This window comes from Lycium ferocissimum, chromosome 3, assembly GCF_029784015.1.
Source record: "Lycium ferocissimum isolate CSIRO_LF1 chromosome 3, AGI_CSIRO_Lferr_CH_V1, whole genome shotgun sequence".
Taxonomy (NCBI): Eukaryota; Viridiplantae; Streptophyta; class Magnoliopsida; order Solanales; family Solanaceae; genus Lycium; species Lycium ferocissimum.
Window position 1 is genome coordinate 7,874,865 of NC_081344.1, and position 15,540 is coordinate 7,890,404.

Consider the following 15,540-nt stretch of genomic DNA (forward strand, 5'->3'; position numbering starts at 1 on the left):
TACGATTTGTGAACAAAAGAAGATAGTGTAATACACGCACCATCATATATAACTTGAGGTATGTTTCTTAATTATCTGGTAATAGTTTAGGTAGGAAAGTACCATCATATATAACTTGAGGTATGTTTTCTTATTATCTTAATAGTTTAAATACGAAAATATAAAAAAAAAAAAAAAGTGATAGTTGAGATGTATTTTTGACCCTTATTTCAAATTAAAATGACAATGAAAGTAACGAATGCAATAGGCAACAGGCTGTAGCCGTTTTAGAGGTGTGCAATTAACCGAGTTAAACAGCTAAAAAGGCCCAAACCAAGAACCTGAAATTTGTCCCGCCAATGAATGAACCTTGCAGTTGGCTATGGCAGCAAAAACACATTGCCCTTTCTCTACTAAAATCTCCACACAAACTCTCCACTTTGAACCACTTAAAATCCCTCCATGTATACCTCCTTCGCACTGGCCTTAACCATAGCAGTTTCGCAATCGGTAACTTCATCACCCAATGCTCTTCTCTTAAACTCATGTCGTATGCAGCCCAACTGTTCGATAAAATGCCTGAACCAAATTCTTTTGTCTGGAACACCCTCATAAGAGGGTTCCAACAAAATCATTCACCCAAACACACCCTTTATTATTTCGATAAAATGCGCGCGAATAATGTGCAGCCTGATAGATTCACTTACCCTTTCGCCATTCGTGCTTGTTCGGATTTAATGGATTTTGTAAAAGGAGTAACACTTCATGGACAGTTGTTTAAAATTGGAGTGAATCTTGATGTATTTGTGGGTACTAGTTTGGTTGATTTTTATACTGCTATGGGGGATTTGAACACGACGAAAAAAGTTTTTGAGGAATTGCCGGATAAAGATGAGGTAATGTTAAAATAATTCTTTTGAATTGCAGTAACTTTATTTTACTGCTTTAGTTTTTTTGAATAAATTCTAGTTAGTTACCTCTATCTGTAGAGATATTCTAGACTAGGCTATTGATCATCTTTTTACTGTTTTTTGTTACTGCAATTTCCCTATAAAGGTAATTCTAAGCTAAACAATATAATTCCTTTTGACTGCATTGCCAGTATTTTTCTCTGTTATTTCCCTAATTTCATTGTTAAAAACCAACAGGTAACATGGTATGCGATGTTATCTAGCTATGTTAACAAATTTAACGACATGGAAAAAGCTCGGGATTTGTTTGAAAAGATACCGTGTAAGGATCTTGTAATTTGGCATACTATAATTTTGGGGTATGTTAAAGCCGGAGACTTGGAGCTAGCGAAAGAGTATTTTGATAGAGCGCCTGTTAAGGATTTGCTCATGTACAATACAATTTTAGGCTGCCTTGCGAAGAATGGTGAAGTTGAATGTGTCTTGAGATTGTTTCATGAAATGCCTTGTAGGGATTTGGTATCTTGGAATACGGTAATTGGAGGGCTTGTACGTGATGGGAGGATTAATGAAGCTATGAGATTCTTCCATCAAATGGAAAGAGTGAATTTGTCGCCTGATGATGTTACCCTGGCAAGCTTGCTCTCTGCTTGTGCACAAGCTGGAGCTCTAGATACTGGGAAATGGTTGCACTCGTATATCGATAGGAGGTGTTCTGAGTTGAATGCTGTGATTGGGACAGCATTGGTGGATATGTATTGCAAGTGTGGTGATTTGGAGAGTGCTGCATGTCTCTTTAATAAGATGTCCGAACGTGATGTTGTAGCTTGGAGTGCGATGATCATGGGGTCCTCGATGAACGGGGAGAGTAGAACTGCATTGAACTTCTTTTACCGTATGAAAGATGAATCTGAAAGGCCAAATGACGCGACAATTTTGGGGGTTCTGTGTGCTTGTGTGCATGCTGGGTTGGTTGATGAGGGAAGGAAGTGCTTTTATGGCATGTCTTTAGAGTTTGGTTTAACACCAAAGTTGGAGCATTATGGTTGTATGGTTGATCTCCTTGGCCGAGCTGGTTTGCTAGAGGAGGCGTATAATTTGATACAATCTATGCCTTATGAGCCACACACGGGTGCCTGGGGCGCCTTACTAGGTGCATGCAAGATACATGGAAATGTTGAGCTTGCTGAAAAGGCCATAGAACACTTGATCCAACTTGACCTTGAGGATGGAGGCTACCTAGCAATTATGTCCAACATATATGCTAATGCAGGACGGTGGGAAGATGTCTCAAAAGTCCGAAAATTAATGAAAGAAAAAGGCATTGGTAAGTCACGGGGGATTAGCTCCATTGAGGTTAATGGGGTCATACACGAATTTGGTGTCCAAGAGAAAAAGCACCCTCAAGCGAGAGAAATCTATGATATGATAGATGAGATCTATAGACGACTCAAGAGGGCAGGCCATGTCGCAAGTACTAGAGAGGTATTTTTCGATGTTGAAGAGGAGGAAAAGGAAAAGGCTCTGTTTTTCCACAGTGAGAAAATGGCTGTTGCTTTCGGACTTATTGCAACTGATAAAACCACTATCATTCGGGTAGTGAAAAACCTTCGCATTTGTCCAGATTGTCATGCAGCTATGAAGTTGATTTCTGCTAGTTTTGAAAGAGAAATAGTAATTAGGGACCGCCATCGTTTTCACCACTTCAAGAATGGTGTTTGCTCTTGTATAGACTATTGGTGAATATACAAATTCCCCTTCAACCATCCTTCCTCATGTCAGTGCAAATGGAGAATTGCTAAATAAGGGCCTGAGAGGCTAACAAGAAGTTAATCATACAAGTAGTACATAGAAAGTTGGATGGCATAGGCGTTCTCCTACCTAAGACAGGCTATGAAACAAGCGTAATTTCATGGGTGTCTTCTCGGCCATGCCCCATGGCTCCTTGAAAAGCCTTCAAAAGCCTATTGCATGGATGGCCCTGTGGCCCTTCCTGTGCTAAATGACAAGTGCGCCCGTGACTATGTCGCCCCACCAATCTCCCACACCCGTGCTCGTGTGCAGGCAATGCGGACACTCGACAGTACCGATCAGCAGGCAGTGCCTCTAGCACCAGGACGCACTTGCTTCATAGCCCACACCTGTGCGCCCTGTCCTGCACATGTGCATACAGGATGAAGCCAAAGACAAGGACACATTCTGTCCAAGTGTCGTAATGGACCAGCCTACCCTTCTAACTCCGACTCTGCCTTGCCATGTCATGATGTTGTACAAGTTTCTTGGAGTCCTTTGTACAGCCACAGGTTATATGTTCCTTTTTTTAGCTTTACCTTTTTAGTAATTTTAGTCTCCATTTTTCAAGCCACGGTTCAACATAAAAGACATTGTCATATCCTTGAAGGACTATGTAGATGTGTCAGACAATATTTGGTAAAAGTTGTCCAAATTTTTGGAGTTACGTATACGTAGCATCGAGTATGTAATTGATGCTTACATCATATTTGTTCTTGTAAACATGTTCTTTCAGTCTTGTAAACAATTCTAAAGCTAATCATTTATGTCAGTCTGGAGAAAGTAATGCACAAAGATACACATTCTTTTGAAATTATCTAAGAGCTTCCTAAATCATCAGAGAAAAATATTCTCATGTACACAATATGAAGTCATAAAGGTACTTGTGCTTCTTTTCAGTTTTTTTTTTCTTTTTTCTTTTTCTGTAGCTTATAAGGTGCTTATGCTTCTTTTTTTTGTTGAAAATCTGTCATATTCGTGTAGTGTTAATATTCATTTTAGTTTTGCAAATTCTTTTTGTCCATAATTTCCTTATTCAGTCAAAAAGTTAAGAAAAGAAACAGCATTTTACTTCACAAGATGATAGTCTGAGATCAAATGGAAAGAAATACACCAATAAAGAATAAGGCAAAATTTTATCGACAAAAAAGAATTTAGGAGAAACGAAAAAAGAATACGGGACAATGTATATTTGCTTTAGTAGAAATTCAAATAATATGCACTTCTATCACAAACAAAAACCTTCTGCAATAGTGCTTGTACTCAAGGTTCATCAGAGCCACAATCAACTATTTCTGTGATTGCTTTCTCTTCTCTTCACCTACCATTAATGTTTCACTCGCAGTGCAAGTAAACAAGCCAGTTCCCAGATATATAGTCATTTAGAACACTGCTGAAATTCAGTTCAGTATTTCCAGCAGCGACCTACAGCAACAGATTACTGTTCTTCGAATCTTGTCTGAGATAAAACACACGCACTCTCACACTCTGAAACCACTAGCTTGAATCAGAGAGCAAACATTGGATTATAATCTGAATCGGATAATTCCGTTTGAGGAAATGAGTTGGTTCTAGTCCTTGCAAACTTCTCCCTCTTTCTCATTTTGCGAGTCCTTTTAGACCTCACAACATAATAAGTCATGGCACCTAAAACCCCTGCCATAATGAGTCCTGCTACAACTGTAACAAAAATTGCAGCCCAGATATTACGCCGGCCAATAACTACATAAGAGGCAGATACAAAGGCCAGAGTAGTGAAAACTGCGGCAGCCCACATTAGTTTGTTAATCACCCCAATAACTCTTTTCTCAGATTTTGTCTCACCCCTGACTACTGTGATTTGTACAAGCACAACAGCCAAGGACGTGAAGAGTGCAAGAGCATTCGTGATATAGAAGATCTTAAATGAGGGAGTGTTAGACGCCACAGCGTATCCAGAATCAAGATCACCACCAGGAACTGTGAATATAGCAGCAAATGCTACTGTTGCAAAAAGAGAGGCAACAATAGTTACAGAATTGGTAGCATTGTTAATTCCTTCTCTGTGGAGCTTTTGAAGCTCCTTTGCAATACCAGTCATGTTCTTGTTAGTCTTTCGAGCTTGTTCAAGCTGAGAGTGGACATTTTTCTTAATTTCTGTTACTGTCTTCCTAAGCTCATCTCGAGGCTGATTATTCAATTCATTGGCTCTACAAGCACCATAACGAGTCAAGCACTCTTTTAATTCAGTGGATTCTTCAGACATAGGAAGCCCTTCAGCTATGTCTAAAGCTGTTCTGTGATCTCTTGTTAATGCATTGACATTTGTGTCGTCGAGTAGCAAGAGCTCATGCACTATCTGCAGTTATATAAAGCTAAATTAAGATCACAGATTCCTTAATGCCCAACATAATCAGTGTCTTGTAAAGACTAGTTTCCATTGACAAGCTATGTTACAATCAAAAGCTTGACAACTTCTTATCCCAAGAAAGTATCGGAATACAAAGCAACCTAATACTCTCCAAATATAATGAGGACTTTGCAATGTAACACTCAAAGACAGAGCTAGGATCTTGAGTTTGGGAATTTTGGATTCCGGAGAAAACAATTTACTGGGTTCTGGATAAGTTATTTATACATATTAAGTGGATTTTTTAATACAAATACAGAGTCTAAATCAAAGCTGCCTAACCCGTAAGCAGAACGGTAGTTCCGCCCCTAGTAACATTAACTGATTATATCAAAACATTCCCATTCTTCTCCATATCATTGTTTTCTATATGTTCTAGAAAAACGTCACTGCTTACCGTGTGCATCACTATAGATATTATAGAGCGAGTTATAAATTCTACAGCATTGTATAAAAATTATTCAAGGATGTCAAAAAAATGCTTTAGGGATCTCTAGAACTTCTAAATAAAAGGTGTTTGACATGAAGTCAAAAGAGACGTTACTCCATAGTAATAGTTTAAACTCCTATGATATCTCTAGAAGAAAGGACAGCCCGGTGCACTAAGCTCCTGGCGATATCTCCAGCAGATCTTTCTAAAATGAAATTCAAGCATGCTCAAATCAGATCAAATCGGAGCTGGCGAGAGAAAACTTTAAGATGGCCTTAGACCAGGTAGAACAATGAATCCCAGCTTTAAGCCATCAAATTAAAAGAAGCTAAACAATACTATAATTTCCACAGTTAAGGAAAACACGATGTAGACACTAAAGCAACAGTTATTACCTCTGAACGCTTTTTCCGTGTGGCAATATGTAACGCAGTATTGCCAAACTTATCCGGAAGCATTACAATTGCTGGATCTGCTTGCAGAAGCAACTTCACCACGTCACTGCTAACGCCTTTTACAGCCATGTGTAGAGCAGTCTGTCCTTTCTTATCGATTCTTCTTGCCAGTTGTGGATCCTTTTCCAGCAACGCTTGAACAATATCCACATGGCCTTGGCGCGCAGACAAATGTAACGCGTTTTTGCCATTGGATCTTGATATTTCTAGCAAGTTAGAATCCTTCGAAAGCAATTCATGGACAACTGCCGTATGCCCTTTTGTGGCTGCAGATACTAGAGGAGTTGCATTTGATTGACCAACTGTCTTGCTCAACTCTGGGTCATGCTCCAACAGTAACCTAACAATAGCTGCATATACATTTTTCATGCTTTAGCAATTAAACTGCCAATACAATACTGTAGAATTTATAAGTTGAAACACAAACTAGTAAGTGTTATCTCCTGAGTTCTTAACCAGAATGATTAAATCAAAATATGTAATGCTTAAACAGAAACAAAACCGTTAACGTTAAAACAGTAGTGTTAAACAGAAACCAAAACAGTAAAGTTCAGACCAAAATTTAATTCCGAGCCCACATAATTCCATGTGTATCCTTAAAGAGTTTAATCCCCTCATAGTGCTGGAGGTAAAGGATTATTTCCTCCCAGAATAGAATAGAATAGAATACCTTTACCGGAATAGCGGTGCCTCAAACTGCGGTAACCTTCGAACGTAAAGACTGGAGCAAATCACACGAACTGTTTATTATGTTGAAACTATGCAGAGAAAGGAGAAGAAGAAGAATTCAAAATTTTCAGTGTAAGAATCTGAGGCAAAGCCTCTGTATTTATAGCCAATGAATAGGTGAACCTGGTATCTTTTCGGGAAAATGACGGTGCATTTTACAAGAAAAGGCATGTCGGATTTACAGAAAAAGGGCGCGAACTACAAAACATTTCATTTCTTATTCACACCAAAAATAACAAACCCAACAGTAAGTAGTAACAACACCAAGCAATTCAATACTCTTAACGAAAATTCATCAAAGCCATATACAAATGTTCATTACCTTGATGACCTTGGCTAGCAGCAATATGCAAAGGATCTAAACCAGAACGATTCTTCGTCGTGATCCCTTCCTTTGTACTATAAGGAAGCAACTCCTTAACAACATCAATATATCCCCTTTCAGCAGCAGTAAACAACGCCGTTTCGCCTAATTCATTTACCTCATTCACCATTGCTTCCCTTATCTCCGCCACCTGTTGGAAAAAATATTTCTAAGTCGTAAGAAATCAAGTTTGTTTAGGATTTAGTATTTGAAAGTTTATTTTATTCATGTCTAGTTAGGATTTGTAGTCAAATTCATATAAATAGGGATCATGCTAGCTATTTTTCTATAATTGAGAAGAAAGAAGATTGCAGAGACCATTCAAAGATTTATTAGTTTATGAATAAAATATTTTCCTTACCTCAGCATCAAACTCCGCCCCGCTCATGGTTTTCAACATCTGAGCATCAATTTCCCCTAATATCTCCCTAACCGCACCCACGTCCCCGCGTTGAGCTGCCAGGTGGAGCTCCGTGTCGTTGTGTCGACCCGTCACCTGTTTTACGTACTTTTTCTTCCCTGATGGATCCATCCGTTTCCCTGAATTTGATAAAAGTAATGCTTTCCCTGAATTTGACACGAACAGGGCTTTCCCTGAATTTGATGGAATCAAGGACTTGCTTGAATGTGACACCACCAGGGCCGGTGCTCGTGGCGACGGTGACGGTGATGGCTCGCCGGCGTAATTCATGTTAGAAATTGGATGTGGGGCCGGAGGTAACCCCATTTCCAGATCCATCGCACCTGAAATCACGTAAATTTCAAAAATCACCATGCGAATTGATCCTGTAAAAGATCTGCTACAGAACTAATATGTTTATTTTTCAAATGATTCATATCATCATTTATAATCCTACATTACAACATTAACAACGTTTCAATCCCCAACAAGTCGATTCATCTATAGGAACGTTCAAAATCCTTATTACTTAGGAAAACACATTTTCGGTCCTAGCCAATTCTATACAATATCGTATTTTCACAAACCATTTTCAATTTCATTTGGACCTAAAATGTATAATCGCATCATACAATTTATTTTGGTCACGTGAATTCAAAAGAAAAAACATTGCACGTTCAATATATAATCATACCCTACAACAATAACAACGTCTCAATCCCATGCAAGTCGATTCATAAATACCAATGTAATTTTCAAGATCATCTTTCTTAGGAAAACACATTCTTTTCGGAATATATAATCGAATCATTATATTTTTTGGAAAACACAATGAAAAAGTTGGTGACATTACCTTGTTGGTTGATGGAAGACATCATAGATTTTTTTTTTTTTTGTTTCTTTTTTTACAAGTCCATCAATGGATTTTTTTTTTTTTTTTTTTTTTCAAGAAATGGAGAAGATTAGGGTGTAGTGCATGGAAAGGAGAGAGGCGGCGGCTGACGGAAAAAGGGACGCCGCCGGTGGTGGTTAAAACGGTTAATGTGAAATGATGTTAACGCCGTCGTACTGATTATTACCATATTCTTAACTACCATAATGTTCGGATTTTGTTTGTTAGTTATAATATAGTTGGCTTTTTAACTTTTGCTTGACTTTAGTGGCTATTAGAAAGTGCATAATTTTAAGTGGTGGAGTGTAATTACCTACTCATAAATAATGGAATTTTCAGTATTATTTTCATTTGAGCATATATAGTATATTTATGTAAGTATAAATAAACATTTATGTAAATATAAATAAACATTAGTACCATTTTTTGTTTGTGATAATGAATGGAATATTTAAACTCTTGAATAGAAAATAAAACTAATCAAATACAGAATAGTCTTAACAAATCCTCCTCCTAAACAAAATAGAAGCATCAAAATAAGAGTAGGTTTGAGGAAAATGAAATTTATATTTGAAAAAGAAATATAAAAAAGATTTCAAAAGTCACCTTTTGAATATAATTAGAGCATGCGATGAGCTACAATTCTCATACTTTCGTTACTAATGATAGATTGCAATTGCACTAGTTAAATTATGATCAATATTGTTCAAGTAACCATTTGACTAGACAGCCGAACCAAATTATAAATTTGCTTGTATTTACATTCAAATTCAATTTTTATGTGGCTTTCCAAACAAGTAAAAACGACATATTGCGACCGTCAAAGGATGTGGTGCAGCGGATGAGGCTGCTCCTCCCTTAATCAGAGGTTTCGGGTTCGAGCCCAAGTATGAAAAGATCCTTGGTAGAGTGCGCTGCCCCCGAATGGGACCCTACGCGTCGAAAATCAGAATATAGTCGGGCTCCAATGCAGGTTCTAGACACCGGGTGAAAAACCAAAAAAAAAAAAAAAAGTACACTAACACTCAAAATCTGTCAAAAATTTATGGCCAAATAAAGATTTGAAATATATTTTGAAAATATGCTCCCAAAATCTATGGCCAAACGAGAGCTAAGAAAAATGAGTAGATTTATTTTTTTAAAGTCACGTGACATATTCTTAATTAAAAATAAGCTAAATCTTTTTTTTTATAAATTACGAAAAAGATATATAACAGCAGAAATATATAAGCACTGGTTTTTTAACCAAGGGTATATATGAGGGGTGTATTTACACCTTGTTTGTATTTGGTAAATGCATTTATGAAATGCGATTAATGTGTTGGGATAAGCAAAACACAAAATTTCACTCTCATCTATCCACCGACGCTTATATTAAATCTACTATCAAAATTTATAAAGATGAGGGTATACCTTACTCTCCAAAATCCCATAAACGCAACAAATCTCTTCCAAGATCGATCAGTTACTTATTGAAAGAACAAAGACATCTCTTCATCGCATTGTAACGAGTGAAGATGAAGAGTTATGCAGGTATTAGTAATGCCGAGATTAGTTATGACAGAATCTATGTATTATTTTATGCAGAGATTGGTTATGTAATATTTATTTATTCATGTATGGTAGTATTAGTTATTGCATCTTCTATCCTACATCAAAAAATACATATATTCCATCATAACTCATATATGTATTAGTTATGTGGATTTCTAAATTGCAAACCAAACCTCATATTAGGTGTGTTGACTTTTATACATAGCAAAAGAATGCTATCAAACATGTTTCTCCTTCGTCCCAATTTATGTGGCACCATTTGTCTAGGCACGGAGTTTAAAAAAGAAATAAAGACTTTTAAAATTTGTGGTCCAAAACAAGCCTTAAATATTTAAATCATTTCACTAAAGGTAAAAGTTTCTAAATATAGAGGTGAAATTCTTTTTTGGACAAACTAAAAAGGAAAGTGTGCCACATAGACATAAGGTGTACTTACTTATGCAGGATTTAATACATGAATAACTTAGCTCCTAACCAGCAATAAAAAGCTTTTTTATTTCGTGGAATGAACCATTTCCTTTCTTTTCGTGGAAAGAAATTATGTTCAAGTAAGCAAATATGTCGTACATGAATAACTTAGCTCCTAACCAGCAACCAAACGACCCCTAAGGGATTTGGTTATTTTTGGGAACAGGGGAAGTGCGGGGGGGAGGGTTCCAATTGGGATTGGGAGGAGAAGAATGAGGATTATGCTGACTGGTGGGGCTGGATTTTGTTGGGAGTCATTTGGTAGATAAGTTGATTAAGAGAGTGATGAGGTTATGTGATTGATAATTTCTTTACTGAAAGGAAAGAAAATGTGATGCACATTTTGGGAAGCCAAGATTTGAACTTATTAGGCATGATGTTGTTGAGCCCATTTTGCTTGAAGTGGATCATGTTTATCACTTGGCTTGCCCTGCTTCTCCTGTTCATTACAAGTATAATCCTGTCAAAACTATTATATCCTTGTCTACATTATCACTTTACTTAATGGTTAAATTCATCAGCTTTATACCTATGTAGCTCTGATTTATTAGGATATCTGCCTGCATGATATTTACTTACGTACTCCCTCTGTTTCAATTTGATTGACTCAATACCGGGTTTAAGAAAAATAGAAAAAAACTTTTGAATCTTGTTGTCTTAAACTAAATACGTGTATAATGTACTAAACTGCCCTTTGAGTCTTGTGGCCTTAAATATGCCATGTAAGATGTTGGGTGTAATGAGTTACTAAATATAAAAAGTAACATTCTTGTTGAGACATTCTAATTGAACCGGAGGAAATACTTGATCGACATTTTGTTTTTTCCTAATGCATCTCAAAATGAGTGGTTATTGGATTCTCTATATCAAATTTGGATGAATATCCTTAACTGTTAGTACAAGACAAATGTGATGGGTACGCTTAACATGTTGGGACTCGCCAAGAGAACCGGTCTGAGGTTTTTGCTTACTAGTAGTGTAAGTGAGGTTAATGGTGATACACTTGAGCATCTGCAAAAGGAAACATATTGGGGAAATGTGAATCCAATAGATATGCAATAACTCAGTAGTACCTTCTCTTTTGGTCCAGAAGTTATCTTGTCAGATGGTTTTAGTTATGGTTAAGTGTCTTGAAACATCTAGGTCTTAGAAGCTGCTATGATGAGGGAAAACGGACTGCTGAAACCTTGACTATGGAGGTGTAGAGGTAATAAGGATTTGTCTCTTACAAACTACAATATATAGCAGATGATGTGGTGAATGATAATGCTAATTGACTAAGTTTTTCGTTCTATGGTTTTTACCTTTCATGAGAAAATTGAATGCCTATTAATTAGGCATTCCAACTAACCTATAGCAATCTTGGGCTTGATGTAATGGGTCAAGTTCATCTCCGTTGGTTTTTGTCTTGACCTAGGAAGGTCTATGGGTTGTCCTTTTGCTGTTAAAGGTCTCTTAAGAATAATCTTTTCTGCTGATAATATACCATATGAGCCTTATCAAAAAAACTATACCATATGAGAAAGTGAAGATTTGATTGTCAGTAAAGCACGTTGTTTATATTACATGTAGTAAATAAGTTGATGCAGTGATATCAATAGGTGAATTACATGGTAAACCAGAATGGTCTAAATGAAGTCTTCCAATTTGCATCGAGCTGGTTGACCAAAGTAAGAAAAGGATCATAAGGAACTATACTTCTCACGTATAGCAGGAAATTAATGTTGCATATGCCCTCATGCGTAGGGTGAGATTGGACTGTATTTATTTTATTTCCTCTAAGGGTAATGCCATGCATTTTTCTTCTTTTAGATTGGAATCTGGAGAGGGGTGGGGGGTGGGGACCATACCAACCCCCTCTCTTGATGTTAACATGTATGACTACTCATATGCTTTTCTGCTTTTCGCTTTCATCCTATATGCATGTGCATCTAATTTTCATTTTAGGATTGATTTAGTATGTCACTTGATGATATTCCTTAAGTAGCTTTTTCAGAGAGTTTACTGGTTGGCTGACCTTCTGTAAACATTTTTTTTTTTTTTGTGAAGCTGATGTAAGGTTATACAGATTGCGTAACGTCTTTAATCAGTATGGAAGATCTTCAGTTCGTAACTCTTTGCAAAAATAGAGTGGCTTTAGGTTGGGACTCTTATTGCTCGAATATTCATACGTATGGGCCTCGCATGTGTCTTGAAGATGGACGTGTTGTCAGCAGCTTCGTTGCCCAGGTTTGTTGTCTCAGCTTTTATTGGCATCAGCAGTGTAACCTGAATTTCCCTTTAACAAGTCAATTTATCAGAAAACTATGTTTGCAGGCCATTCGCAAGCAACTTTTGACTGTGTATGGTGGTGGAAAGCAAACACGAAGCTTTCTATATGTCTCCGACTTGGTATGTTGTCTTAAAGTTACACTCCCCATTTTTACTCTCTTGCATTTCAGTGTCTGTGATTTCCATTCTCTACTATACCACTTTAGATGAAAAATAGACTTTGTTCATATGTTTGGGGAGTACTAGAGGATTAGTGTTCTGGTTAGGCTACGTTGTGGTATTTTTATGACAATAATAAGCTTCTACCATTCTACAAAAAGAAATATTCTGCCTACTTTTCCACATCCAAACTGGCCAAAGTACAAGCTTTTACTGACTGATCGTTTATTAGTTACATGTATGTGTTCTGAGAATATCCAAAAACCGTCGGCCATAAGGAAGTTTTTGTCTTTAATGTAGAAGAACTATCTTAAGAACATTCCGCCCCCTGCTTGCGTGGGAGCAATGGATTTTTCACCAGACAAGGGGAACTTTCTAGTTATGTTTTCAAGTTGTACATATGTCTGAAAAGATGCTTTAGACATCCGTTCCAGACCTATAATAAACAGATAAAAAGTGTCATTTCTCTAACAGTTTCTACTTTTAGATGAGGTGGTACACAATTCAACATGGTATTAGAGTAGGCAAAGATCCTGATTTCGAGTTTCACTACTACGTACCCATTAACAAAAGTGTTTGACGTGCATGGTGCATAGTGCATGAAGCAAGAATCAGGTTTAAACTCGGGGGAGCGTGTTGTAGACCTACATAAAATGTATATTTAAGCCTTCAGATGAGAGGATACACTAATTCAACAAAAATTTATATGCTATTTGGGGTAAAGAAAATTAAGCATGCCATTGTTTGAGGAAATGCCGGTTGGTTGGTTTCTAAACAGAATGTCTTGTGAAGGGAACGTTAATTTTGTCGACTTATGAGCTCTTGAACTTGTTTAATACATAGGAGATGCTGATATTATGGTATGTTATCTCATTGAACTGACAACCTGGTCTGCTGTGTCTAAAACCAGTTTGATCCTCTATTGACATTTTCCTGCCATGAGCTGGTTTAGGAACATTTCTCATTTTTTATTCACTGTAATATAATGTTGTCTTGCGTACATCTCTTTCCCTGGATATCTCAGGAATGATATCCAATTGTAAACTTCAACCATGTGAAGTTGCATATGTGTTAAAATCTAGAAACTCATAGCGTTGGAGCTCTTTTTGTTGAATCATAAAAAATGATATTTAACTTTGTGTTGACGAAAGGGTTCATGGACTGGTGGCTCTGATGGAGGGTGAGCATATTGGCCCTTCCAACTCAGGAAACCCAGAAGAGTTCACCATGTTAGACCTTGCCGAGGTAAATATTTATTATGAGTATGTTATCTCACTGAACTGAAATTATGAGTGCATATGTGCATGTCAAATTGTCAATGAATTAGTTTTGGTGTTTTTTGTTATGAATGCCTTTTATAGAATTAAAAGTTCATTTCTCTTTGAATTTAACTTTTACCTTGTAATAATAATAAAAAAAAGTTCATACCACTGCTGATGACCCTCACAAGAGGAAACCAGATATTAGCAGCAACGGACCTGCTAAATTGGGAGCCAAAAATATCCTTGCGGGAGGGGTTGCCTCTTATGGTCAATGATTTTCGCGATGATATACTTTTCTTTTTAGTCTGTCCCAAAAAAGAATGTTACATTTCCTTATTTAGCAACAATTTAACTTTAATTTAAACTTTACCTTTTATGCATAACGAGATATCTATAACCACACAAATATCTTTGTCTTATTTTAAACCACAAGATTCAAAAGTCTTTCTTTATTTCTTAAATTCCATGCCCAGTCAAACTATATCACATAAATTGAGACGGAGGAAGTATTATTTATTACTTCCGCTTATGTTTGAAGTTGATATTCGTCCTTTTCTTTCGTTTTCTCCCTGTAATAGCAGAGCTAGAATGCTAATCCATAAGTCACATTTAGGCAGATGCCTCATATGTTCTATATCCAATTTGCTGTTTTCTAGTACTCACCCAGGCATCCTGTAATTTTGACGATGTTTGGATTTGATTCCAATTTTGGGAGCTGCCAGTTATGACTTAAAACTTGTTTGGATGGTTTTTACCTACTGTATTTTATCATAATATTACTTAAATACAATGTTGTAATTGTTACTTAAATTTTGTCGTATCTATTGCCAATTCCGTTGTTATGCAATGTAATGATGGAAGGTTCTATTTTATGTAATGATAGTTATTAAGATCGTGTTGTTATTTTAAGTATGGTCTTTCACGACATGCAGTTTCCTTTTTTGTTTTACATTGATTTGTACGTTTCATTCAATTTTTAACTTAAAGAAAATACTTCTCAATTGCATCATGAAGATTAACAGAACAAAGAATAACGTACGGTTGAGGAATTTTCACCAAGTACTCTTGCAGAAAATCAATCACTTAAACAAGAGTATATAAAACTGAAATTTACAATTATCACATTATTTTATTTCTAAATTCATGCAGCAATGGCGGATGCAAGATTTTTTCACCAAGGGGCCGGGGTTCAACATCTAACTATATACTAGCATTACATGTTAAAATTTGAGTAAATTACACTAAAAATCCTTGAAATATGACTCACCGTTAGATATACTCCCTATATTTCAGACTCAAGTACTTGAACATCAATGAAAGAGAAAACAACTCTTGAGAAGACGGTTGCATGGGCTGAGCATATTATCCTTAGGATTGATACTGGAAGCTGAGTTTCTCTTCGTGCCTGAGTCGTTTTTCGCTGAAGTACTCATCTTCTTCTCCTTGAAGTTGAGCCACTTCTTGATTTTCTGGATTGCACTTCCCT

General features: G+C 36.7%; 2 protein-coding genes and 1 pseudogene across 2 annotated transcripts; 2 read left to right on the forward strand and 1 right to left on the reverse strand.

The window, feature by feature from the left end:
* The first annotated feature begins 245 nt into the window (after positions 1-245).
* On the forward strand, positions 246-3,383 carry LOC132049542 (pentatricopeptide repeat-containing protein At1g08070, chloroplastic-like). Its single transcript, XM_059440396.1, has 2 exons — positions 246-875; positions 1,128-3,383. Exons 1-2 carry the CDS (start codon positions 339-341, stop codon positions 2,631-2,633), a joined length of 2,043 nt encoding a protein of 680 aa, XP_059296379.1. The 5' UTR covers positions 246-338; the 3' UTR covers positions 2,634-3,383.
* Positions 3,384-3,750: 367 nt separating this feature from the next.
* On the reverse strand, positions 3,751-8,565 carry LOC132049543 (ankyrin repeat-containing protein ITN1-like). Its single transcript, XM_059440398.1, has 5 exons — positions 8,302-8,565; positions 7,410-7,792; positions 7,007-7,199; positions 5,896-6,305; positions 3,751-5,019 (listed from the first exon to the last, which is right to left on the reverse strand). Exons 1-5 carry the CDS (start codon positions 8,324-8,326, stop codon positions 4,189-4,191), a joined length of 1,842 nt encoding a protein of 613 aa, XP_059296381.1. The 5' UTR covers positions 8,327-8,565; the 3' UTR covers positions 3,751-4,188.
* A 1,869-nt stretch (positions 8,566-10,434) lies between these two features.
* Positions 10,435-14,782, forward strand: LOC132048647 (UDP-glucuronic acid decarboxylase 1-like; annotated as a pseudogene).
* Positions 14,783-15,540: the final 758 nt, after the last annotated feature.

Coding starts and splice junctions, on each gene's coding strand:
- LOC132049542 (XM_059440396.1), top strand. CDS start 339: ATGAATGAACCTTGCAGTTGGCTATGGCAGCAAAAACACATTGCCCTT. Junction 876..1,127: donor AATTGCCGGATAAAGATGAG/GTAATGTTAAAA, acceptor AAAAACCAACAG/GTAACATGGTATGCGATGTT.
- LOC132049543 (XM_059440398.1), bottom strand. CDS start 8,326: ATGATGTCTTCCATCAACCAACAAG. Junction 7,200..7,409: donor GGGCGGAGTTTGATGCTGAG/GTAAGGAAAATA, acceptor TTTTTCCAACAG/GTGGCGGAGATAAGGGAAGC. Junction 5,020..5,895: donor CACGGAAAAAGCGTTCAGAG/GTAATAACTGTT, acceptor ATATAACTGCAG/ATAGTGCATGAGCTCTTGCT.